This window comes from Hypanus sabinus, chromosome 10, assembly GCF_030144855.1.
Source record: "Hypanus sabinus isolate sHypSab1 chromosome 10, sHypSab1.hap1, whole genome shotgun sequence".
NCBI classification, from domain to species: Eukaryota; Metazoa; Chordata; class Chondrichthyes; order Myliobatiformes; family Dasyatidae; genus Hypanus; species Hypanus sabinus.
This window is the reverse complement of record NC_082715.1, coordinates 132418560-132446546: the sequence shown is the minus strand read 5'-3', so window position 1 is coordinate 132446546 and position 27987 is coordinate 132418560. Positions and strand designations below refer to the sequence as shown.

Here is a 27987-nt window from a genome sequence, read left to right as displayed (position 1 = left end):
TCTCTCTATATAAAATTCAGTGTGCACACATTGTTGTCCCTGGGCAAAAAGTGGCAGGGCACTAGATTTTTGCACACACTGGTCATTACAAATTAGAGGGAACATTGCCAGCAGACAACTTAGTGTGACCTCTGCCCTTTGACCCGATCGGCATAGGTGACCCTATCAAGTGCCAAACCAAAGGCACAAAGCCCTGACTCCAGCCAGCAGAGCTCTCTGAGTCATTAAGGCACGTAAGCCTCCAAACCACGGCAAGGCTGTGGCCCTCTTGGAGGAAACTATCATGAGCCAACATATTAATTGGAAGATACAGAATGGCAGGCCTTCAGGGTTATGCTCCCTCTGGTCTTTTGCACAATGTGCTGCTGGATCTTTTGTGTAATCTGCGGGAACTGGGCAACATCCGTCCCAAGAGACAGCAGTATCCCCTCAACCCTGTAGGGCTAAACTGGGGAGTCACTTTAGATTTTTGTGTTTAATTCTCTGCTACGTTGTTATGAAAATTTAGGAAATCTAAGTTCAAAGTAAATTTGTTCTCTAGGTAACACGCCCAAAATGTTGGTGGAACGCGGCAGGCCAGGCAGCGTCTATAGGAAGAAGCACCGAAGCCGAGACCCTTCGTCCACCAGCATTTTGTGTGTGTTGCTTGAATTTCTAGCATCTGCAGATTTCCTTGTGTTTTTGTTATCTAGGTACGTATTTTTCACCATATACAACCCTGAGATTCATTTTCTTGCAGGGGGAATTTACAGTAAGGACAAAGAAACACAATAGAGTCAATGAACAGCAGCACGTAGCAAGACCAACAAACAACCAACGTGCAAAAGACAAAAATACTGCTCAAATACCAAAAGAAAACAAATACAGAAGCAATAAGTGGAGAACATGAGATGAAGAGTCCTCGAAAGTGAGTCCATAGATTGTAGGAACAATTCAGCGTTGGTTTGAGTGAAGTATCTACTCTGGTTCAAGAGCCTGATGGTTGAGGGGTAATAACTGTTCCTGAACCTGCCAGTGTGAGTCCTGAGGCTCCTGTACCTTCCTGATGCAGTGGCCTGGATGGTGGGGGTCCCTGATGATGGGTGCTGCTTTACTCCCACAGTGTTTCATGCAGATGTGTCAATGGTGAAGAGGGCTTTACTCGTGATGGACAGGGCTGTATCCATTGCTTCTTGTAGGATTTTCAATTCAAGGGCATTGGTGTTTCTATACCAGGCTGTGATGCAACTGGTCAATAAAGTCTCCACCATTCATCTATAGACGTGCAGAGAGACCTGGAGTTATATGTGTATGGTGTAGTGAAAGTGATGTGGCAATTGGAGAAATGGTTTAACACTATAGTTTTATAAGCAGAAGCACTGAGTAAGTCAGTATGAATCTTTACGAAGCACAGGTTTGATAAAAATTAGTAACTTTGTGTCTACTTCTGGGTGCCATTCCTTACGAAGTGTGTAATGATTTTGAAAGAATCTAGAAGAGACTTACTAAAATGATAAAACACAACATTGTAGATGCTAGACATATAAAAAAAGACACAAACTGCTTATAATGGTCAGCATTTTGAGCAACATCCATGGGGAGAGTGGAGACAGCAACAGAAACTGGAAGGTGACTGATAAGAGAATGAAAATGAAAGAATTTGATGACAGAAATCAAGTAAGGGTGATGGTGAGGGTAAGTGGGTCTGTGGGGGAGGGGCCCACAGGGACGAGTCTATAGACAAATGGTGTGGGTGGAGGAGAGGAATAAAACTGGTTAATGGGGCTGGGGAGGGTGTTGGGGGAACCGGGAAGATCAGGACACGAGAGAAAGGGGACAGAGTTCAGAGCAGTTTACCTGGAATTGGAGCATTTTCAGAAATCCCAGATCTCCATAAACTACAGCACTCAGTATCCACAGTTTCAACATACCTCTTGTTCTCTGCCCTGCCCTGTCTGCTGGTTACAATGATTCCACACTAAACAGCTGAGGTTACTGAGCCATTGCCATTCCCTTTAGTGCCGCCACAACTTACATAATTCAGTCTCTCTTGGTCTCCAAGAGAGACTTCCCTCTATTCTCACCACTGTTCTCACTTTCAAACAACTTAAAGCATGCTTGATTTTTGGAAGTCTGCTTAGTCCTGATGAATGGCCATAGGACAGAAACATCATCCTTGTTTCTCTCTCTCCAGGACACTGCCTGTCCGATCAGTACTTGCTCAAATATTTGCCAAAGGAATGAGCGATGTTTGTTTTGTGGATCACTTGGAAAAGCTTGAACAGAGATCTAAGATCTAACAGAGGAACCCAAAATTATGTAGAGTACAGAAACTGTCCTCATTGACAGAAGCGCCAAGAGGCAGGGGACAGAAAATGTTTGGTAGCAGGATAGGGAGAGAGAACTTCCCTAACACAGCTGGTGGTTAGTGTCTGGAACACACTAGGAGGAGTGGTATGGAGATAGGTTCAAAAGGGAAACACGATCAAGTCTGCAGATGCTGGAAATCCAAGGCAACCCACACAAAATGCTGGAGGAACTCAGCAGGTCAGGCTGCATCAATGGAAATGAACAAGCAGCCGATGTTTCAGGCTGAGACCCTTCTTCAAGACTGGGAAGGAAGGGGGAGATGAAAGAAGAGAGAGGTGGGGGGAGGGGGAGGAGGTGATAGGTGAAGCCAAGCATCTGATAGGAGAGGAGTGGACCATGGGGGAAAGGGAAGGAGGAGGGGAGACAGGCGGGTGAGAAGAGATAAGAGGTCAGAGTGGGGAATAGAAGAAGGAGGGAAGGGAAGGGATTTTTTTTATATAACTAGAAGGAGAAATTGATATTTATGCCATCAGATTGGAGGCTACCCAGACAGAATACAAGGTGTTGCTCCTGCACCTTGAGGGTGGCCTCATCTTGGCGCAAATGAACCAACATGTCGGAACGGGAATGGGAATTGAAATTAAAAGGGGGCTGGGCAGGAATCTGGAAGAAAGTACAAGGGAGATGAACTAACTTGAGTGCCATTATGTCAAGCCACTACATGTGTCAGAGTGGTCTATTTGAAAACTGTAACCATCCTCTTTGAAAAGCATGACAAATAACATGCAGCATTACAGACTCAAAAGAACTGAAGAGGATATTTGCAGAAGGCAACAGACAATGCCGTCAACTTGAGTGTGATGCTTACTTTTTGACTTAAGTTGACCTCAGTTGCCTTTTATAACTGACATAGTGATGGATACTTCTGCTGAAGCCTTCTCTAATGGCATTCCATCTTGAGCAGGTTGCTTTCACTTATGGCCACCAAGGCCGCAGAGTTTCATCATTCCGTTTCCTATTCACGGATAACATCTCAACATTGGTCTCCTTATTGGCAACCTGATATTAACCATCAATTCACAACCATAGAAACTGCAACATAGAGAAAGCCTGTCAACCCACACTTGGCTCCCATGGGCCACCAACCCATATCAGGCTTCTACATTCCATTCCCCAAAGTGGTGCTATAGGGGTGGCCAATAACTAGTACATACCCGGGCTCATCGGCTAGCAAACACAAGCAAGATTTTATTAGCAGGCCAGCATCAGATGGATCCATGTTCGGGATGCTTCAAAACCAATAGATAGTTATGTTTCTTTTTACATCAAAGAACATAGCAATTTTCTAGTCTCTTGACAGCTCATGAGAATGAGTTGGTCATTGAACACTACAGTACAGAAACAAGTCCTTCTACCCACCCAGTCAATGCTGAACTAATATTCTGCAAAGTCCCAGCAGCCTGCACCGGTACCATAGCCCTCCCCACCCCACCCTACCCTACCCCATCCCATCCAAATTTCTCTTAATAGTGCAGCGGTTGGCTTGACCCTATTACAGCTCAGGGCATTCCAGAGTTTTGAGCTCAGCTTTGGCGCTGTACGTCCTCCTCGTGGAATGCGTGAGTTTTCAGTGTCCTCCGGCAATCCAAAGGCATACTCGGTAGGTTAACTGGTCATTGTACATTGTCTTGTGATTAAGTTACCTTTAACTGGGTTTGTTGGGGTTGGCTCAAAAAGGCTGGAAGGACCTGTTCTGCACTATATCATTAAAAATAAATAAATAAATATAAATCAAACCCCCATCTACCTCCTGAGTGAAGAAGTTCCCCTTAAATAGTTCACCCTTAGGCTATGACCTTTCATAGTGGGAAAGGTCTGCTTACAATAACTGTTTTTGGTGCCTAAAAAGGATGATTAAAATTCAGTGCTCACTTAGAATCTGTTGTTACAGACCACAAACCAAGATAGAAAACCTTGGTGCTGTGATGGGCTCTGACTTCTCTTTAAGCTGCCACATTAAGACAACTACATGGTCAGCCTACTACCATCTTAAAAAAAATATAGCAACAGTTAAAGTGTTTATGGCTCAGCAAAATCTAGAAGCACTCGTCCATGCATTTATTTTTAGTAGGCTTGACTACTGTAATGGCCTTTTCACAGGTCTCTGTAAAAAATCCCTCAGACAGCTGCAGCTCATTCAGAACGCTGCTGCTCGAGTCCTCACTAAGACCAAGAAAGCAGAACACATCATTCCAGTTCTCAGATCACTACACCGGTTTCCTGTCCATCATAAACTATTACTACTGGTTATAAAGCACTGAATGGTGCAGGGCCAACGTCCATCTCCCATCTCTTGCTGCAATCTTCCCAAGTTCTGCTTACAGTCCACAGGGTCAAAACTAAACATGGTGACACAGCTTTTAGTTACTATGCTCCACATATCTGAAGTCTGCCTCAACTTTAAGCTCTTTTAAATTGAGGCTTAAAACTTCTCTTTTCACTGTAGTTTTTAATTAGAATCTCCCATACTGTGACTTTATCATTACTGTTTTGGTGTGATTTTATTCTCTTACACATCATCTGAGATTTGATTTTTATATTTTGTTCTACATAAGGCACTTAGAACTGCCTTGTGTTTGAAAAATGCTACACAAATAAACTTGTTGATTGCATTTACCATACCTATACCCCTCATAATGTTGTATGCCTCTATCAAATCTCCCCTCATTCTCCTAAACTCCAGGGAATAAAGTCCTAACCTATTCAACCTTTCTTATATCCCTCAAGTACCTCATTTGTTCCTTGCTGCCTACACCTGCTATGCACTTCCTTGTTCTTGACCAGGGCCTCAATCTCTCGAAAACCCAGATTTCCTAAAATTGTTAGCCTTCCCTTCTATTCTGATGGGCATATATAAACCCTGTATAAATTTTGCTTTTGAAGGCCTCCTACTTACTAAGCACACCTTTGCCTGAAAATAAACATTCAATTGGTGTTAAGTTGAAAGTTCAAACTAAATTTATTACAGCAAAGTTCAGTGTTGATATAGGATGTTGGTCATTGTCTAATTTGCTGTATTGTCTGCAGTTTTGGTCACCTACTTACAGGAAAGATGTAAACAAGATTGAAAGAGTGCAGACAACGTTTACAAAGGTATTGCCAGACTTGAGGACCTGAGTTATAGGGAAAGATTGATTAGGTTAGGACTTTATTCCCTGGAGCGTAGGAGATTGAGGGGAGATTTGATCGAGGCATACAAAATAATGAGAGGTAAAGATGGGGTAAATGCAAGCAGGTTTTCTCCACTGACATTGGGTAAGACAGAAATAAAGGTCATAGGTTAATCAGAATCAGATTTAATATCACCGGCATGTGTCATGGAAGTCATTAACTTGCAGCAGCAGTACAATGCAATACATAATATGGGGGGGGGGGGAAAGAAACTGAATTACAGTAAAAATATATGTATATTAAATAAATTAAGTGGTACAAAAAACTGAAATTTAAAAAATAGTGAGGTAGTGTTCAGGGGTTCAATGTCCATTTAGAAATTAGATGGCAGAGGGAAGAAGCTGTTCCTGATTCGCTGAGTGTGTGCCTTCAGGCTTCCGTACCTCCTTCCTGATGGTAACAATGAGAAGAGGGCATCTTCTGGCTGGTGTGGTTCCTTAATGATGGAAGCCGCTTTTCTGAAGCCTTGAATTAAGGGTGAAATGTTTGAGGAGAATAAGAGGGGGAGCTTCTTCACCCAGAGGATGGTGATAGCCTGGAATGAGCTTCCAGTGGAAGTGGTGGATGAGGGCTCGATTTCAACTTTTAAAAGCTTGGATAACTACTTGGATGGGAAGGCAACGGTATGGGCGCAGATCAATCCAACTAGGCAGAAGACGACGACACCGATTCTTCAAACAAGACTCTGTCAGCTGGGTAGATGCTACCGTGAATGTTTTTTTTGCCAAGCTCTCCCTTTAGAGAAAATGGTTTCCACTCATGGACATCTCAGCACAATTTTAGAGATGTGTGTCAGTGATCTTCATATTATCATTTACAGACCACCACTAAAGCTCTTCCCCAATCCAAATGCACCATCATAAGAACAGAGGGTTTGATTCATCAACCAATTCACATAAAGGACATTACTGGTTTAAAGAGGTGGAACCAGCAAGGAAGCAGAAAATTTAGCTCATTTTAATTTGAAAACTGCAAAATTTTCAAAAGATACAATTGGAATTTTAAAAGTTTGCAAGAAAACTGAAACCCAAGCAAATTCTTTATCACACTTCCTGAAATATCAAGGTATATTTTAATCAGGAAGATAAAAATGAGAGGCCAAGACAATAAACATCAGTAGACCCAAAAGGGTGGTATTTTTTGACAATATTACCAAGGATTGCTGAAAGATCTCAGCTGTAAAGGTTCAGCAGACATTCAGGCGCAGTTTGAAGAAAAGGATTGAAGGACTGTAATGAAAAGGCGAATTGATGGTGTCCATGTTTTACCTGAAGTATTCCAAAAATCCTAGTCTACCAATTTGAAGAAGTCGTATCAACAATATTTTCTGTAGCCAATGAACAATTAAGTATTTAATCTTTTTTATATATAAAGGAAAATCATGTTACATGTGTTGTATTTTTATACTGAGACAACCGCAGAGGATTTTGCTATATGTTCACAGTTCCTACAGGAAACATACAATTAAAATTGGCCATTTCCAGTATGTATTTTTTACGTCAGCAATAAGTCTATTTAAAATAATATTTCCATGAGTTGATTTATAAGATAAGAGACATACACAAATATACAGAAGCAAAATGTAGTATATCCAAATGTCAAGTGATAATTAAATTATAAAATGTGTTGGGTATGACAGTCAAATAAATCAACTAAAAGTAAACACTCAGATTACAAGTCTTTGTAAAAGCACTAACATTAAGGACCTTCAGTATTAAAATCTATAAATCAGTCTCAAGGATGCTGGTTTATTACTGGTAGCTTTGGTATGTAATAACCTGTATATTTCATTATTTATTACGTTTGTTTTGAGTAAACAATTAGTACAAACCGATGAGTGCCAACTGGGAACCAATGCCTTGGATATCAGCAGTTTCCATCCCAAAACGTTCTTTCTTTACAGTTCAGTAGGTACCATTTTCTTAACAATAGGAGTGAAAGAGGGAGAAAACCTTAGTGACCTAAAAAGGACCTGGTGACCAGCACTCTTGAATTGAAGTCAATAAAGTTTCCCAAAGCCCAGACAAAGCCATGGTGTAGTGGCTGGGCTGAGACACTGGTGTTACTTGAGATAGCAAATTGCCACCACCAGAGCAATAAATGTTTACTATGGTCTTTGCAATGGGGTCATCAATAAGGTGACGAGGGCCACGAGCCATTGCCCACGTTTGTGATGAGTCGGAGTAAAGAGAAAGGATTTTAGCATGGCTTCATCGCCGTTTTCACTTCACAGCTCCCTGGAGAACTGTCAAGTACCTCTCCAGTACCAGGCTTTCAGTTGTAAGGTACAATGGGGTGGGGGAGGAGGGCAAAGCCCACTATGTTCACCACTGTCTCCGTGGAAACGAGTAGCTTTAACAGGCCTCACCTTACGCTGTTTCCATGGAAACAAGCACTGTTAGACTAGCCTCCACAAGTTGCTGATGTTTCCACAGAAACATATCTTCCCCGATCAGCTTTTCATACTTGCTCCTCGAAATCACAGAAACAAGGATCAACAAACACAGTCTGGCATATCACACCTCTCCTTGTCCTAAAAAGGATGCAGTGCAAATCAAAAACCTGAACCGTGGTAACTGGAGCCGTAACAACTGTTGCTCTCAATGTAGACCGCTGCTATAGCAGGAGAACTGTAGCATATCCACAGCAACACACTCTGAATGCTGGAGAAATTCAGTAGGTGAGGCAGTGTCTACGGAGGGGAATAAACAAGTTGACATTTTGGGCCGAGACCCTTCATCAGGACTGGAAAGGAAGGGGGAAGTCACCAGGATAAGGTGGAGGAAAGGGAGGAGGTGGAGTGCAAGCTAAACTGACAGGGGATTGGTCAGAGATCAGGTGCTGGGGAAGCTGGGTGGGGATAGGTGGAAGAGATAAAGGGCTGACAAAGGGATCTGATAGGAGTGAATCGTAGAAGGGAGGAGGAGAACCAGAAGGAGATGATGGGCAGGTAAGGAGAAGAGGTGTGAGGGTAACCAGAATGGGGGGAACAAGAGAAAGGGGAGGGGGAAGATATTATGAAATAAAGTCTTCTCTTTTGCCATGATAAAGCCAAACTCAGGTTGGAGGAGCAACACCTCATATTCTGTCAAGGCAGCCTCCAATTTGAAGGAATGGACATCAATTTGTCAAACGTCAGGTAACTTCTCCCCTCTTCCCCATTCTGGTACCCCTCTCAACCATTCAATTTTCCTCATCCATCTATCACCTCCCTCTGGTGCTCCTCCTCCTTCCTTGACCCACCCTCCTCTCCTATTAGATTCCTTCTTCTCCAGCCCTTCCACCCATGACCTCCCAGCTTCTTATTTCCCCCAGGCTTTACTCAACACCAGCCAGCGGGTACTCCTTCCCCTCCTTGAACATTCTTATTCCGACTCCTTCCCCCTCGCCCAGTTGCTCATTCCCCACCATAAACACTGCCTGAGCTGCCGAGGACTGTGTGTGTGTTGCTGGGAGCCATTTCCGTGGACCTCACTCCTTTTCCCTACAATCGCTGATCCCTTTCTCAGCGCAGTTTAACAGAAACACCACAGTTCTTGATGAGGGGATAACTCCACTCTTGGATAGGCAGAATAAAACCTCACCTTCCTTCACCGAGTGAAGTACAAAGGTAGATTATGCCTTGTTTATGATTTTGCCCTGGGTGCACCAACAAGATAAAAAAAAAACGGTGCATTCCTTGAAATAACACCAAGACTGAAAAGAAATCAAACGTAAATGAAATAATCAGAGAGGTGGGAACTCCAAGTGTGTGTTCTCCATTGAACTGGCACTTACGGTTCTTTTGAAGTTTTAAAAAATATTTCTAGCTTATCTGCGCCTGTGGTAAACTTAGCAAATGAGTCACCATCTTGTGGTAAAGCTCCTTAAAAACCCAATTTGATACTTCTGAAGATTACTGAGAGAACGTTCAACTTTTCTTATTCTTGGACTTCTTCATGATCTTGCACTTGCTCCTGTCCGGCCGCCTGCATCTCTCATCGATGCTCGGTATGCACTCCAGCTGCCAAACTTGATCACTCTTGGCCCGGGGGTAAACCGCTTCCACGTAGTGCCGAATAAGCCTCAAGCGGACTGGATCCAGCTGCCTCTTGTTGCACGCGCCTGAATGGTTGTACTGCAGTCTGAGATTTTCGGGGGTAAACAGCTCTGGAAAGATCCTGACAAGAAGTCGGGAAGCAAAGTTCCCAACTGACAGACTGTCCTGCACTATTTCCTTTAAATCTTTTGTGGGGAGCAAATATTTATTTGATACTGGGAAATCGACAGCAGGGATGTTCAGTTCACTGAGTGACACTTTGCAAAAGTTTCTGTTGTAGCGTTCTGTTCTCTCTGGTGGTGCCTGCACTGTTTCCGTTCTGACTTGCTCTGGCTGGACTACTGAAACTACTGGCTCCTCTCTTTCACTACAGATGATGGATTTCTTCCTTTGTTGCTGGTAAATGCGCCTTTGCTCGGTGTCTCGACGCCGGCACCTCTCATCCAGCTTCGGTACAAACTCCTGGTTCCATATCTTGTCACACTTGGCGCTGGGGTACAGCAACTGCACATAGTGCCGAATGATTTTAATCCGCACTGGGTCCAGCTGCTTCTTGCCGAGGGAGCCACTGCAATTGTACTGCTTCCTCAGGTTATCCAGTGTGAAGAGCTCAGGGAAGAGCCTCACCAACAAGCGGGAGGCAAAATTACCCATGGACAGGCTGCTCTCGTAAATGTTTTTCAGCTGGTGTTTGTCAAGGATGTGCTCCGGGCTACGCACTTCAAAGTCTGGAGGGGATATCGCCAGGCTGTTAAAGTCGACGGGCTTTAGCCAGACTTTCTTCAGCTTCTGTGAGGATTTATCAAAATCGAAGCTCTCGCTGCCTCCGACCAGAGAGACGCTGAAGGAGCAGTGGCTCTCATTCCTGTACACATCGGGCTCACTCCCATCAGAGTGGACGCTCGTCAGTTCTTCATCCAGCTTCTGGATGACCTGCTGCATCCAGACCTTGTCATCCTGCACATCCGGAAAGTAGATTTCTGTGTACTTCCGGATAACCTGCATCCTCTGTGGGTCGAGCGGCTGCTTTTCAGGTGACCCGTAACAGCTGAACTGCGATGACAAACTTCTAGCGTTAAATAGCTCAGGGAAAAATCGATGGACCAGCAAAATGGCAAACTCCCCAGCAGACGAAGCTTCCTCCAGGTACTCACTCACTTCCTGAGGGTCCAAAACCAACTCTGAGCTTAGGCTGCTGAAGGAATCCATGGACAATCCTTCATCTTCTGCATTGTCATTGATGAAGCAGTTAGGCTGAGGCTGCTCCAAGGCTTGGTCAGCCTGATAAAAGTTGATTACTGTGGAACTCTGCTGACTATTCTCCATTTCCCTCTGCGCCCAAAACCTGTTGAAGAAGTCACTTATCTGCGGCAAGCATTCTACCTGCCAGATGTTCCCATTCCTGGCCGCCGGATAGCAGACATCAACGTAGTTTCTGATGAGCTGGAGGTGAAGGGTATCCAGTTTCTTCTCAGATGCAGTCCGGCAGACGTTGCAAACCCTGCTGATCTCGTCTTCAGTGAAGAGCTCCGGAAAGAGCTGCACGAGTAAACGACAGGCAAAGTCTCCGGGCGAGGAGCTCTGGTCCAGGACCTGCTTCAGTTCAGCATTGTTGAGCTGGTACTCTGCGGGCGGCAAGAACTCCACCACCGATTCGCCAGGGTTCACGTGCTTTTTAATTCTGCTCACCTCTAACGACAGCAAGTCAATTTTGCTGTGCAGCTGGGTCATGGTGGAGTTCAAAGTGTTGAGAGTGAAAAACATTTTGTGGATTAAGGAGTAGAGGGTCGAGTCACCTTCAGCAACATGGGCCGACAGGGTGGAAGAATAATTCTTGTGAGCATCAGTAAGGTTTCGCTGCTCTAAGAGACTGTTGAGGCAAGGTCTGTCTGAAACCTCAGCTGACGTGTGTTGGTCCACAGCTTGTACGCTTCGTCGGTCTGATATTTTATGCGCAATGCTATACAGGGGCTTCCTGAATGAGGGTCTGGCTTGTAGAGGGTCTTCATTTTCCATCAAGAGAGCCGAACTGGCGTCCTTGGCCTTGCTTACGCCTTCCAGAAATCTCTGCGAAGACACCACAGAGTTTGTGCCTCTGAAACTTGCCAACATGTCCTGGAAAAACAGAGTGAAAAAGCTTCATTGAGCATTGAAAAATGAGAAACTGCAAGTAAATTTTAACAACCCGCTAAAGAACAAATGCCATACTCTGTGCAATAAAGAGAGAAAACCTTATCCTGCCGAAGGGTCTTTGCCCAAAACATCAGCTGTACGATGCTGTCCAGCCTGCTGAGTTCCTCCAGCATTTTGTGTGTGTTGCTTGGATTTCCAGCATCTATAGATTTCTCTGGTTTATCATTACTTACTTTGCTGCTGTATTTAAATGAAACCAAAAACACAGTTCTGATAGGCTGTCGCAGAGGTTTGCACCCATTCTGCGGCCACAGAGCTTATCAATTTCTACCCCATTGGATAATCCAATTACAACTCAAAATGAGGAAGCTCTCCATCCCAAAATTTTGCATTTTCTGGAATGAAAAGCGATTCTGGTGGATGGTGAGCTAACTATTAACTCTGCTCCTGTTTCCATTTCCAGCATTTTCCTGTATATATTTCTCTGACAGTGGACTCTATAGACTGAGGCAAACCTTCTCCCTTTACTTTCCTCCAACAAAGGCTGAGAACAGTCTCTCAGTTTGGAGGCCAGTGAGTAGTGGTGTGCCACAAGGGCTTGAGGTTCATTCTTGTTTTTTTTTATTTAGAAAGGATCTGGGTGCAAATGAACAAGGCTTGATCAGAAAGCCTGTGGATGACACAAAATAAGGTGTTGTTTTAAGTGAGAAAGGTTAAAATGGAATACAAGGGGATCTTTATCAGTTAGGGGAGTACGATGAGGTGAGCCAAATGCAACTCAATTCAATTAAGCATGAGGTTACGTACTTGGATAATCCAACCAATGCACAACATATACAGTGAGTGATAGAGTGACAGAGGGACCAAACAGTACAAATGCATAGTTTATTGAAAGCCATGTCACAACTAGACAGTGCAAAAAGGCATTTAGCCTTTACTAGTCAGGACACTTAAGTACAGGAAACTGGAACTTCAGGTTGCAGTTGTACAAGTCATCAGTGAGGGAATTGTAAGGAGAGGCTAGCCAGGCTAGGTCTTTACTTGGAAAGTAACAGAATATTTAAAATTATGAAAGGCATAGATAAGGTGAAGGGTAAGGGTATCTAAAACAACAGGGCACAGATTTAGCGTGAGAGGGGAAAGAGTAACTTGGTAGTCCTAGTACAGCGGTTTGCACACTTTCATGTGTGACCACCTGAGTTTCTGCATGGTGCTCTCGTTTCTTTCCCTGCCTTAAAGGTGAGGTGGTTGCTTAAAGGTAAGGGAATGACTGGGCATGTGCAAAGTGGGGAACTGGAAATCCTTTGAGAATGAACACAAACCTGACGGATCAATTGGCCTCCTTCAGAAAGTATGAACCCTATTGCACAGCAGCACCAGTGAAAATCAAAGCTGTCTTGTCCAGTCCATGGGGTGCATTTACCCAGGCATAAAAACATAAGAAATAAGAACAGGAGTCGGTGACCTGGCATCATTCAATAAGATCATGGCAGATCTTACCTCCACCTACCTGCCTTTTCCCCATAACCCTTAATCCCTCTAAGTAACTGTATGTTCAACATTTTTAATGAGGCTTCCCTAGGCAGAGAATTCCATGTATTCACTCCTCTCTGGGAAAAGCAATTCCTCCTCATCTACTCCTCTAAAACATGAGGCCACACCCACGAGTTCTAGTCTTACAACAACTTTCCTGCTTCTGTCTTAGTCAATCCCATTTATATTTTATGTTTGTACAAGATCCCCCCCCATTCTTCTGAATTCCACTTGGTATAGTTCCGGATGACTTAATCTCTCCTCCCACATCTCAGGAACCAACTTCATGAATTCCTCTGCACCACCTCAAAAGCTGGTATATCAAGACAAGTCACTTTTTAATTGTCATTTCGACCATAACTGCTGGTACAGTCCACAGTAAAAACGAGACGGCGTTTTTCAGGACCATGGTGTGACATGAAACAGTACAAAAACTAGACTGAACTACGTAAAAAACAACACAGAAAAAAATTACACTAGACTACAGACCTACCCAGGATTGCATAAAGTGCACAAAACAGTGCAAGCATTACAATAAATAATAAACAAGACAATAGGGCAGTAAGTTGGTGTCAGTCCAGGCTCTGGGTATTGAGGAGTCTGATGGCTTGGGGGTAGAAACTGTTACATACTCTGGTCGTGAGAGCCCAAATGCTATGGTGCCTTTTCCCAGATGGCAGGAGGGAGAAGAGTTTGTATGAGGGGTGCATGGGGTCCTTCATAATGCTGTTTGCTTTGCGGATGCAGTGTGTAGTGTAAATGTCCGCAATGGTGGGAAGAGAGACCCCAATGATCTTCTCAGCTGACCTCACTATCCGCTGCAGGGCCTTGCGATCCAAGATGGTGCAATTTCCAAACCAGGCAATGATGCAGCTGCTCAGGATACTTACAACCCCTGTAGAATGCGATGAGGATGGGGGGTGGGAGATGGACTTTCCTCAGCCTTCGCAGAAAGTAGAGACACTGCTGGGCTTTCTTTGTTATGGAGCTGGTGTTGAGGGACCAGGTGAGATTCTCCACCAGGTGAACACCAAGAAATTTGGTGCTTTTTACACTCTCTACCGAGGAGCCATCAATGTTCAGCGGGGAGTGGTCGCAGCATGCCCTCCTTAAGTCAACAACCATCTTTTTTGTTTTGTTCACATTCAGAGACAGGTTGTTGGTTCTGGGCCAGTCCGTTAGCCGCTGCACTTCCTCTCTGTAAGCTGACTCGTCATTCTTGCTGATGAGACCCACCACGGTCGTGTCATCAGCGAACTTGATGATGTGGTTTGAGCTGTGCGTTGCAGCACAGACATGGGTCAGCAGAGTGAACAGCAGTGGACTGAGCACACAGCCCTGGGGACCCCCCGTGCTCAGTGTGATGGTGTTGGAGCTGCTGCCTCCGATCCAGACTGACTGAGGTCTCCCAGTCAGGAAATCTAGTATCCAGTTGCAGAGGGAGGTGTTCAGGCCCAGTAAGCTCAGCTTTCCAATCAGTTAATGAGAGATGATTGTGTTAAATGCTGAACTGAAGTCTATGAACAGCATCCGAACATATGTGTCTTTTTTGTCCAAGTGGGTTAGGGCCAGGTGGAGCATGATGGCAATGGCGTTGTCTGTTGAGTGGTTGGGAAGGTACGCAAACTGCAGGGGGTCCAGTGAGGGGGGCAGCAGAGTCCTGATCTGCCTCATGATGAGCCTCTCGAAACACTTCCTGATGATGAATGTAAGTGCAACGGGATGGTAGTTATTTAGGCAGGACGCTGAAGACTTCTTCAGCACGGGGACGATGGTGGCGGCCTTGAAGCACGTTGGAATGGTGGCGCTGCTCAGGGAGATGTTGAAGATGTCAGTGAAGACATCTGCTAGCTGGTCTGCACGTCCTTTGAGCACTCTACCAGGGATGTTGTCTGGTCCAACAGCCTTCCGTGGGTTGACCCTGCACAGGGTTCTTCTCACATCGGCCATGGTGAGACACAGCACCTGGTCATTTGTAGGAGGGGTGGACTTCCATGCCGCCACGTAATTTTCCACCTCAAAACGAGCGTAGAAGTTATTCAGCGCATCTAGGAGGGAGACACAGTCAGGTGATGTTGTCCTGTAATTGGTGATGTCCTGGATGCCCTTCCACATGCGCCACATGTCACCGCTGTCCCAAGTAAGGAGACTAGAGCTGCAGATAGTACTATTGGTATAGCCTCATCAGTACCCTGTATAATTGCAGTATAACTTTGCTGCTTTTAAATTCAAAGCCCCTACCAATGAACATTACATTTGCCTTCTTTTTAACCTGTTGCACCTGTAAACCAACCTTTTGTGATTCATGTGCTTCCAGGTTTCTCTGCACAAGAAACAGCATGCTCCAATCTTTTACCATTTAAATAATAATCTGATCTACTTTCCTCTAAAGTCAATCAGCTCGCATTTACCAGCACTGTAGTCATTCAGCCCAACCCTTGCCCACTTACCTATCTCTATCTCTCTACACTCTTTGTGCAAGTTGCTTTTCCACACTGTTTTCTGTAAGCAGCAAACTTAGATGAGCTACACTTGGTCTTTTCTTTCAAATTATTGATGTATATCATGAACAGGTTACCCAGCACTGACACCAACGGCACTCTGCTCACTACAACCAACCAGAGAACTATCCTAACTCTCTGCCTACTACTTGTTAACCAATACTCTATCCATGCTCGTACATTACCAAGAACTCCTTGCATCCTTTTCTTTTTGGGTAAGTCTTTTATGTGGCACTTTACTGAACACCTTCTGGAAATCTAAGTATACAATATCCACTTGATCCCCACTATCCATTGTGCTCATTATATCCACACAGAGCTCCAGGACTTGCTCTTCCTGAATCTACGCAGTGTCCACCTAATGGCACCACTTCTATCCAGACGATCTGCTATTTCTTCCTTAATGACAGCTTCAAGCTTTTTCCGAATACAGCTGTTAAGCTAACTAGCCTTTTGCCTACATCCTTTTTTCAAACCATGGCACCATATTTGCTGGATTCCAATCTGCTGGGACATGCCGAGAGTCCAGAGATTGTTGGTAAATTATCAACAAACACATCTACTAGAACTTATGCCATTTCTGGCGGTACCCCTAGTGCGTTCCGTGACAACCAGGAGCTTGTCTGCCCACTAGTTTGCTCAGGATTACCTCTTTAGTGATAGTGATTGTATTAAGGTTCCCATAGCCCATCGCATCCACATCTCATTTTAGCATGTTAGACGTGTCCTTCACTATGAAGACTGAGACACAACAGTCTTTCAAAGCTTCGTCCATTTCCACAATACCTAATATCAATTCCCCCCTTTCATCATCCTGTTCTGCTTCATAGAATTCTGCCTTATGCTATCTGCTTTGCGCTAGTTTACTTTCATAATCTACCTTCCTTTATTTTTTGTTGCTTTTTACAGTTTTCCCAATCTTCCAGTTTCCCACTATTCTTGGTAACTTTGTACGCAAGAACACTTAGTTTGATCCTTCCTTTACTTTCTTAGTTATCCAAGGCCGGCTCCCCCAAACCACACCCCCCATCCCCACCTTTACTGTAATACTGCAATACCGTATGCTTTTGGTGAGCAATGTGAAAAATCTCTTTGAATGCCTTCCACTGTTCCTCAGCTGTCCTCCATATAGCCCGTGTTCCCAGTCTGTGCTAGCAACTCCTCCCTCAACCCTTTGGGGTCTCCCTTCTTTAGGCATAATACACTTTTTTTTAGATCAAAGTGTTGCACCTTCCACATGTATGAGAAATTCAATCATTCTCCCTTGCCGAGAGAATCCCTAATTAAAAGATTATTAATTTTGTCTGTCTCAATTTACTGGGGAATGGTAGCAACACAAAATGAAGAAGAACTGAGCACAGTCTGCATTAAAACCCAAGTTAAAACTCAGCACATTGTGATATATCACTACAACAAACTTTAACTCTACAAGCCTCCAGTGAACTCCTATGTGTGCTAAAATACTTACCTGGATCAGGTAAATATATTGACACATACAAAAAAGTTGGATGAACTCAGCAGGTCGGGCAGCATCCGTTGAAAGGAGCAGTCAACATTTCAGGCTGAGACCCTTCATCAGGACTTAAGAAGGAGGGGGCAGGGGCCCTATAAAGAAGGTGGGGGGAGGGGGAAGGTGCAGGTGAAAAACCAATCAGAGGAAAGATCAAGAGGTGGAGGAGGGGAAGCAGGGAGGGGATAGGCAGGAAAGGCAAAGAAGGAATGTAAGAAGACCTCCCCCCTCCCCCCACCTTCTTTATAGGGCCCCTGCCCCCTCCTTGTTCAGTCCTGACGAAGGGTCTCGGCCCGAAACGTTGATTGCTCCTTTCAACGGATGCTGCCCAATCTGAGTTCCTCCAGCTTTTTTGTACGTGTTGATTTGACCACAGCATCTGCAGTGTACTTTGTGTTAAATACAAATATTGCATTTCTCTGTATTAAAGAACATCAAGGCATTGTTCTTAAACAAGTCTGAAAGATGTTTGTATGGTTAAGTAATTATAGTGTGGATATTTACCTCGCAGTTGATTCTCCTCCTTTTGAAGAAGATTGGGTTATCGTGCTCTGTCATCACCTCACCAAAACCATTCTGCATCTGTTTCTGTTTTGCTACATCTTGTACATTTCTGGTCTCGCCTGCTCCTTCTGGACTAAAACCACCCATATCATCATCATCTTTCACAATTACTTCTGTCTTGACCACATCAACATTCACTTCTGACACTGCAAGAGGAGAGAAGGACAAAAAGTATCACTCCATTTTCTGACAATGCAATAACAGCATCCATTATTGTACTCATTACTGAATTCAGGCTTCATTTTGCAAAAGTCTGCAGATGCTGGAAATCCAAAGGGACACACACACACACACAACATGCTGGAGGAACTCAACAGGTCAGGCAGCGTCCATGATCAGTTCATGTCCAGGATGTTGAAAAGATGCTGAACCACCAGGGTCGAGTCAAAGAAATCAAATCCTTTAAATGTTGTAAAATGAGCTAATAACTAAACAGTCACAAAAAATATATATTGTTGATGTACCAGTGTGAACCAATGCAATTGCATGATCCCGCTGCTTAACTCTGATTTTACCTCCACAGATACTGTACCTGACTTGCTCAGCATCTCCAGTAGGTCTCCATGTTTTTTTGCCTTTTAACAGTCTTTGGACTGTACACCATGAAAAGCAGCATCCAGCTTAGGCTCACACTGGGCTGGGAATCCTGAGGCAGAGCAGAGCTTAACGATACTCTTCTTGTTCATGTACACTCAAACAAGAGGACATGAGTTGAGAGTTAGGGGGCAAAAGTTTAACGGTAACACGAGGGGGAATTTCTTTACTCAGAGAGTGATAGCTGTGTGGAACGAGCTTCCAGTTGAAGTGGTAGAGGCAGGTTCAGTATTGTCATTTAAAGTAAAATTGGATAGGTATATGGACAGGAAAGGAATGGAGGGTTATGGGCTGAGTGCGGGCCAGTGGGACTAGATGAGAGTAAGTGTTCGGCACGGACTAGAAGGGCCGAGATGGCCTGTTTCCGTGCTGTAGTTGTTATATGGTTATTTCAGGTTAGCTGACTTTATACCAGGGTTGCCAACCTTTTTAATGCCATTGGGCAAGAGGGCCATGGACACCAGGTTGGGAACCCCTACTCCAGATTGTGAGAGCCATTTACTGAGGAGACAATTCCACAGGGAATCTGTTTCAACAGTACATCAGAGAATTGTCGGCATGATTAAAATTCAATACCCCAGTTTTCAAACACGACAATCCATAAGACACATTGACTTTGTGACCAGATTGGTAAATTGGTTTATTACTGTCATGTGTACCAATGTACAGTGAAAAAACATTTGTTTTTGGTCACTGTTCATACAAATCAATTCATTGCATTGAGACAGTACAAGGTAGAACAATAATAGAGTAAAACATTACAGAGTAAGTGCAGTGCAAGTAGACAAGGTCATAACAATGTAGATTGTGAGGTCAAGAGTTAGTCATGTTTTACCACCAATCTGATCAATGCCCTTATAAAAGAGTCAGACAGAAGCTATCCTTCAGCCTGCTGGTATGTGCTTGCGGCTTTTTTAAATCTTTTTTTAATCTGACGGGATGGAGGAGAAGAGAGACTAGCTGGGTGGGTGGTGTCATTGTTTATTTTGGCTGTATAGCCAAGGCAGTGAGCATCGTAGACAAGAGTCCATGGAGGAGAGCTTGGTTTTCACGATGTGCTGAGCTGCGTCCACAACTCTCCACAGTTTCTTGCAGTCATGGGCAGAGCAGCTATCACATCAAGCCGTGATGCACCTGGATAGGTTGCTCACTAATTATCTTTAATTTTATTTAGAGATACAATGTGTATGGTGCATGATTTAAAATGGATGGATGTCAAAAAAGACGTGTCAAATTTTTTTAGCTCCCTGAGGAGAAGGAGGGGTGTTGTTGATCTTTCTTAACCAGGGTTGGACCAGGTCAGGCTGTGGTGATGTTCACTCTTAGGAACTTAGGAAGCTCTTAACTCTCTGAACCCCAGCCCTGTTAACCCAAACAGGAGGATGTGCACCTACCCCCTTTTGAAGTCAATGACCAGCTCATTTGTTCTGCTAACATTGAGGGAAAGGTCGTTGTCATGGCGCCATGTCACCAGGCTCCCCATCTCCCTCCTGTACCCCGACTCATCATTATGCGAAATACAGCCCTCCACCATGGCATCATGAGCAAACGTGTGAATGGAGTTGCAGCAGAATCTGGCCCTGAGTGTCCAGGAAGTAGAGCAGGGAGCTGAGAGTGCACCGCTGTTGAGGATAACCATGCTGGGGGTTGCTGCCTGTCCTTACTGATCATGGCCTATTGGTCAGGAAGTCAAGTATCCGGTTCTAAAGGGAGGTGTTGGGTCCCAGGAGTTTGGAGATTAATTCGCATGCAGTTATAATGTTGGTGATTGGCGGCGTCTTTACCGTCCAAATGCTCCAGAGATGAGTGCAGAGTCAGAGAGACAATGTCTGCCATTGACCTGTTTCAGTGGTAGGTGAACTGCAGTTCGTCTGAGAGGCTGGAGTTAATTTATGCCCCATCCAGCATCTGAAGAATTTCATAATGGTGGATGAAAAACCATGTAACCTTGTCTTTTTGGCGGGGTGGGGGGAGGAGGTACCAGGATGACAGTGGCCTTCTTAAAGCATAGAGAAACTTCAGACTGAAGCAGGGAGAGGCTAAAAGTGTTTGCAAATAACCCTGCACAGGATCTAAGGACACAGCCAGAGACACTATCTGGGCCAGATACTTCACATGGGTTCACTCTCCAGAAGACTGATCTTACATCTACAGTGGTAACTGTGGGTTCAAGTGCACTGGAGGCTGTTGAGGTGGGTGGTAACATTCCAATCTCCTTCTACTCAAAACGTGCATAGACGCCATTAAGGTCTTCAGGAAGGGGTGTGCTATTGCCAGCAATACTACTTGTCATTGCCTTGTAGCCTGTTACAATAGGTCAGCCCTACAGCAAACAATGGGTGGTCTGGGACCCAATTTTGGATTGATATTGTCTCTTGGCATCCCTGTTATATTATGGAGTTTGTATCTTGATTTCATGTAAAGATCAGGGCCACCTGGATTAAACGCTACAGTCCTAGACTTGTAGGGAGTGGATCTCCTGGATTATCCATGGTTTCCGGGTTGGGAACACCCAGATTTTCCTTTTAGGTGCCCTGTCCTGAACACACTTGCTAACAAAGTCCACATGGGAAAGGACTGTGGGAGGTATTCTTAGGAAATTCTGCATTAGCTGATGCTGAGGCCGATTTAACCAGACTCCAGAAACAACTTCTAATTCTGTAGCACTTCGATGGCCTGGGGTCAAATCCGGAGAATTACTAAGCATACCTATTATGGACACTACCTTATAAATTAGACCCCAAAGTTCACAAACACTAAAAATACAGATATCTGAGGCAACAATTCTTACCCTTTCCGGAAAGTTGCTAATATTTGCATCCCACTTACATGAATTCAGTCATATATCACAAACGTTACAGGGAAGAAATCTGGTATTAATTGTCAGCAATGAATGTCTGCAAATATTGAAAATATTGCTGATATTGGCATTCTGAATTGAAAACAGAAAACAAGTAAAAGATGTTCAGCAAGTCAGGCCGCATCTGTGGAGAGAAACACAATTAACATCTCAGGTCTGAATAATGCCAATGTTCTGACAGAGTCTTCAACCTGAAACCTGAACTCTTCTCAGTCCACAGATGCTGTCTGACCTCACCTGTATGAAGACATTGCCCATTAATTAACCACACATTCTGGACACAAGGGACTGCAGATGCCAGAATCTTGAGAACAAACTTCTGGCAGTAAGGTTTAACCCACTGAGCTCTGCTGGAAGGTCGCAACTGCACTTTCTGGCCACGTGTTGAAAAATTGTGGGCTGCATTTTGCCACATAACTGGTCAATCTGACAGGCAGTGGGTATTCATTTAGTATAAAGAAACACTCATCAAACTGCCAAAGTTACCAAGAGCTCCTAAAAGTGTCAGGAGTCTGAAAGTAAGCTATTCAGGTTTGTGCCTCATACTGATCTGCATTTCCTTTGTGACATTTGGTAGGAGTGCCGCTTCATCAAGGTTATTATTCCCCACCCCCCACCAGATAAATAGGTAAAAGGAATTTACCAGGCACTCCTTTTCTCAACTCTTCATCCTTGCTGACTGACGGGTTTAGTCCTCTGAATGGTGCTCTGAATCCAGGCTCTTCATTCTTTTCTGCAAAGTTCATTGTCTATTTGTAATAAAGAATTCTACGGTTAAAAGGACCCATAAATACCATATTAAATATGTGCAAAACCAGCAGATAAAGCTTTGAACTTTAACAACTAACAAAGCTATAAATTTTCCACACGTAAACTCCTTTAGACATTGGTTTCCTGAGGATAACTCATTCATTGGTAAATTTAGCCCAAGGATTAAGCTGACGCTTTCTTGGTTAACCTTTAATCCATTAAAATGAATTTAAGACGTTTGAGAAAAATAAAGATGTCAATAGATATAAAGCTAAGGCTTATTAATCACTGCTCTCTGTGCACCTCAAGATCCCAGAATACTCAGCTCAAAAGCAAATAACATCTTAAATGTTGATCAAGATGTCTAAAGATGAGAATATAGTTTGCACTAACTTATTTCCAAAGAAAGTTGTAAACAGATGCATTTTCCTGGACAGTGCAATATAAAACACGTTCATGGTTTCATTGGCGTCATTGAATTATTACTATGCATCACATGGTTCAGGATACAAGTGGATGAGGGCAAAAGAATGGATTACTTGCGCCTGTTCTACCTCAGACTTTGTTAAACTGACTATTTGCCAGTTCAGGAAGTATGCCTAAGGGGACAACATGCAGTGCACTTGTCTCTAAGCTGGAAAAAATAAGAGAGACAACACTGCAAAACTGGCTGACTACTTGAGGCATGCTGTCTCCAACTCTAACCCAATGCTGCAACACTATTACACACACATCTTCACCATAAAAGCAAGGATGTGATGTTTGAGGCTTTATAAAGCCTTTATAAAGTGAGGTCTCACTTGGAGTACTGTGAGTTTTGGGCCCCTTCTCTTAGGAAGGATGCACAGACACTGGAGGGGGTTCAAAGGAGGTTAACAAAGATGATTCCAGGATTGAATGGCTTGTCATATGAAGAGCATTTGATGGCTCTGGGCTTGTATTTACTAGAATTCAGAAAAGTGAGGGGTGACGTAATTGAAACCTATTGAATGGTGAAAGGCCTTGGATGTGGATGTGGAGAGAATGTTTCCTATGGTGGGAAAGTCTAGGACCACAGCTTAAGAATAGAGTAGCATCCTCTTAGAACGGAGATGAGGATTTTTTTTAGCCAGAGAGTGGTGAATCTGTGAAATTCGTTGCAAAAAGCAGCTGTGGAGGCAAGTCTTTACATATACTTAAGGCAGAGGTTGATAGGTTCTTGATTGGTCATGGCACGAAGGGATATGGGAAGCAGACAGGAGATTGGGGCCAAGAGAAAAAATGGATCAGCCATAATTAAATGGCAGAGCAGAATTGATGGGCCAAATGGCCTAATTCTTCCCCTATATCTTATGGTCTTCAGTCACAGCTCAATCTATACCCTTGCTACCTTACTGTTACCCTTCACTGTATTCTGATGCAAAACAAGGCAGCAAATTTCAAATCCACCTTAGAAGCTTCTCACTGGCAGATCTTTTTTCTTTTTTATTAACAAAAATAAACTTTATTCATAATAAAAATATTTACAAGAGTAAACTGTGCCACACATTTTCATTCCTACATTTGTAGACAATGCATTTAGGTTAGGTTGCATTTTTTTTAAACCAATAGCACCGATGTCCCTCATGTACACTTCTACAATAACTGAGGGGCTTCTTCACCCATTCCAGCCCCTTCCCTGACCAGCAGCAAAAGAACACTAAACTGCGCTCCTCCCCCATGCAAAGGCTGCACCAAGCTTCAGTGCGTCCCTCAGTACATAGTAATCCTGCAGCCTGGAATGTGTCAGCAGAATTTCCCTATGAACATTTTGATGTGCTGGCAGATCAATGGGTTTTGGTCAGAACAAAGGACATCTTTGACCGAGTAGATGATCTTCCAGCAGCCATAGATCAGAGAGTCCTCTGTCACATAGCTGATCGGGATGGACTATCTACCTCAATGCTTGCATTTTGTATTTTAAAGTAGATACTTCTGACTGAGTAACCTTGCAACAATAATGTCCTTTGGGATAACCAAAGTTTTATCTTTGGCCCATGCATCTTTCTTCACACTTTCAAATCCACAGGATAGCCAGGAATAAGTTGAAGAAAGGACTCAGGAGAGCTAGAAGCGAGCATGAGGCCTTGGTGAGTAGGATTAAGGAAAACCCCAAGGTGTTTTGTGCGTACATGAAAAACGGGAGGCTGACTCGAGTGAAGGTAGGACCAATCACCGAGATAGAAGAGGAAACATGCCTGGAGATGGAGAGGTAGGGAGTTCTTCAATAAATACTTTGCTTCAGTATTCACAAGTGAGAGCGACCTTGACATTTATGAAGACAGTATAAAATAGGTTGATGCACTAGAACTCACTGGCATTAAGGAAATGGATGTGCTGGAACTTTTGAAAAGCATTAGAATTGGTAAGTCCCAGCAGCTGGTGGGGTGTATGCCAGATTACTATGGGAAGCAAGGGAAGTGATTGCTGTGCCTTTGCCAATGATATTTGTATCCTCATTAGCCAAAGGACTAGTACCAGATGGACACAGCAACAAATGCGGTGTATATGGATTTTAGTAAGGTGTTTAATAAGGTTCCCCCGTAGCACACTCATTCAGAAAGTCGGGAGGCATGGAATCGAGTGTTCGAGGGAAACTTGGCCATGTGGATTCAGAATTGCCTTGCCCACAGAAGGCAAAAGGTAGTCGCAGGTAGCGTGCATCCTTCCTGGGAGTCGGTGACCATTCAGCCCTGCCTGTGTCCTGCTTACTCGAGAGGGTATATAAGGAAGTGTCTCTAGGGGGACTTGTCAATTGACTAACACGCTTGAGGAAGACAGTCGGGTTTACTGTTGAAACCTTGCAATCAATATCTGTAGGTATGTGACTGGTCAGGACAAAGGATGGTATGGATAGATTTGATAACCAGCTTCCGTAGCCAGTTACCAGTGGTGTTCCACATGGATGTGTTTTGGGACCCCTATTCTTTGTGACTTTTAGAAATGACTTGGATAAGGAAGTGATGAGAGGATCATTGGGATCTCTCTTCCACAGATTAAAGATATCTGTCAGCAGCATTTAGCATTGTCAATGATCCCTCTGCTCTGTCCAACAATCTCTTTGACCCCCTCCCATCAGGCAGGAGGTACTCTAGGACAAGAACTGTTAGGATGGAAAATAGCTTCTTCCCCCAAGCCCTATGACTACTGAACTCACTGCCAGTGCCAGGTGTCGTCACGTACAAAGTGCCAGTGGCATTATACTCACAAAATGCTGGTGGAACGCAGCAGGCAAGGCAGTCCTGACGAAGGGTCTGGGCTGAAACATTGACAGTGCTTCTCCCTTTAGGTGCTGTGTTCCACCAGCGTTTTGTGTGTGTTGCTTGAATTTCCAGCATCTGCAGATTTCCTCCTGTGTGGCATTATACTGTTTACTTTTTTAACTTTTATTATTTGTTATTTGTATTAATATTACTTTATGTGTTACGTGTGCAGACATCCCACCCTGCAAAAATTCATTTCAGGGAAGTAGCACCATCAATTTGCGGGAGACTCCTGGAACTTCTGGGAAAGGTGGGATGTCTGTGTGTGAGAGTTATACCTACTGCATTGTTGCCAGTGTGGAGGGTTATTATAGGCTGCAACAGGATGTTGACAGGATGCTGAGATCCAGAAAGGTGTGGTGATTTACTTTGAAAGGTCGAATTTGAAGACAGAATAATGCCGGGTGTGTGGAATGCCCTGCCAGGGCTGGTGGTAGAGGCAGATACATTAGGGATATTAAAGGAACTCTTAGATAGTCAGATGGATGATAGAAAAATGGAGGGCTATGTAAGATGCACGGGTTAGAATGACCTTTAAAGATGGGCTGAAGGGCTTGTACTGTTTTGTTCTGTATGCGTTTATGTATGCATTTCCCTCTACTGCCTGACTGAGTTCTTCCAGCAGGAGACACAAGACTGCAGATGCTGGAATATAGTGGGGGGAAGCTGCCGAGGGCTTTATTTCGCGCCAGATTCCAGCAACTCTCGTCTCTTGTGTCGCTATTACGTTAGCTTCTATCTCTGAGGAGAAATCCGTTTCACCTTCTCTTTCAATTTTCATGACGCGCGGCATTTCTGCTCGCAATCGCGCAGAAAGCACTCGGGACCTTCAGCGTGATGCGCCGCACAGTCCCCGCCGTGGACGATATGCAGAGACGGGGGGGCGGGCGCTCGCTCGCTCCGAAGACGGCGTCTCGTCAGGTTGCATGCAGTCCGCTGTGGATCTCAGTGGGTTTGCCATGTGCCCGCGGGCAGGGCTGAGGCCGGGCATCCACCGCCCCACCGCCCCCGGTCTGCCTCCCTGCGCTCGCTGACTTTCCACGGGCTCAGTGCGGCCGCGACAGCGGCTCTGTTACGGGCGAAGCCGAATTCCTGCAAACTTGGCAGGGGCGCGCAACCGACACGCCGCACCGAGTCTGGACACGTAATGCGTGGCGCCATGACCCTTTCGGAGTTTGTCCTTGATTGTCGAGAACGCAACGCTTTTCTGTAATTGACTAGAGACACCCTCGGTGCTGGCTCGCCCCGCTTACCTGCTTGGCTCCGCAGCATCGACCCGTGTCAGTGACTTGAGGCTGCTACCTGAGACCGCTCCACTCGGCACAAGCTTGCGCTCTCTCACTCCCTGCGGCCAGCGGCCCGTGTTTTTTTCTCCGAGTGTCCGCTCCGTGACGTGACTTTGTGTCATTTCCGCAGTCGTGTGGAGGGGGGGGGGGGGAGCGAGCGGGAGGATCCACGAGAGAAAGAACAGGAGAGCGGCGGGAGGGAAAAACACGAGGGGAGGGAGAGGGGTCGGAAACACGAGGGGGAAAGACAGCGAGAAAAGAGACTCGTGTGCTGAAGAATGACAATAGACAGTATTCATTCTTGAAAGGAGACAAAGTAGAGGAGCGGGGGAAAGGAGGGAGGGGGCGAAAGGAAAGGTGGGAGTGACAGGACAGAACAGAAACAGGAGGAAGAAAGGGAGAGAAACAAGTGAAAGGGGAGTGAAAAAGAGGAGAAACGCGAGAGGAAAGAGGAAGGAAAATATGCGATTGGGAGAGAAAAAAATAGGAAATGGGGGAGTGTGAAAAGGAAAAAGGTGTATGAGGAAGAAGGAATGAAAAACACGGGAGGAAAGGAACAAGAAACTCGATAGAAAGGAGGAAGAAATGAAACAATATGTAACAGAAGATGGAAGCAGAAACAATTCTCTCAGGGAATGTAGAGGGAAATGGAGAAATGTGACGGCAGAAAGAAAGAAAGATGAGACTGCAGAAGAAGAGACATGAGAGAACAAAGAACCTGAAATAGGACAACAAATGGGTGATGCACCAGAGAATGGGAAGGATGAGAAAAGAAGCAAAGAAAAGGGAGTTCAGAAAATTGAAAAAAGAAATGTTGGATTAAGATGGAGTTGGATGCAGCTGGCAGAGTTCAAAGCACATTGTACAGACACGACTGTAAAATGAATTATTTTAATTCAGGATGTTTCAAGTTTTCTAATCAAATATAGCAAATTGAACAAATTAAGATGATATCTCTTACATATAAACTAAGGAGCAGCAAGTTAATTGGAAAATTTCATATTGGCCCCATTGAACAGGGAGGTCTGATTAATCTCTGGAGAAGTATCATGGATAGCAGACAATCCACAGTGAAACCCTCTCTCACTACTCCTGTCCTCTTATTTTGTTTCTTCCTTCCATCACATCTGCCCTGCAGGGAGGTCTGATCACTCCCTGAAGAGATATCATAGATAGCAGAGTTACCGTGAGCCAGGAAGTATGATAGGTATGTCATAATTCCTTACAGCTGGAAGAGGCGATTCAGACAGGATCTGCTTATTTTATTTATATGGATAAGGAAGGGGGTAGGGAAGAGTGTGAGTTTTGAAATTACAAAGGAAAAGGACATGGCATGAAGTTACAAATCAATCAGAATACAACTGCTTTAATTCTATAAGCGTGAAGGGGGAAGATTAGACAAAGTATGAATTACAA

General features: G+C 44.4%; 1 protein-coding gene across 1 annotated transcript; it reads right to left on the bottom strand.

Annotated features, from left to right (window-relative positions):
* Nucleotides 1-6859: 6859 nt before the first annotated feature.
* Nucleotides 6860-27473, bottom strand: bend3 (BEN domain containing 3). The gene is made up of 4 exons (XM_059983006.1): nt 26539-27473; nt 21898-22003; nt 17741-17946; nt 6860-11674 (listed from the first exon to the last, which is right to left on the bottom strand). Exons 2-4 carry the CDS (start codon nt 21998-22000, stop codon nt 9431-9433), a joined length of 2553 nt encoding a protein of 850 aa, XP_059838989.1. The 5' UTR covers nt 22001-22003; nt 26539-27473; the 3' UTR covers nt 6860-9430.
* Nucleotides 27474-27987: the final 514 nt, after the last annotated feature.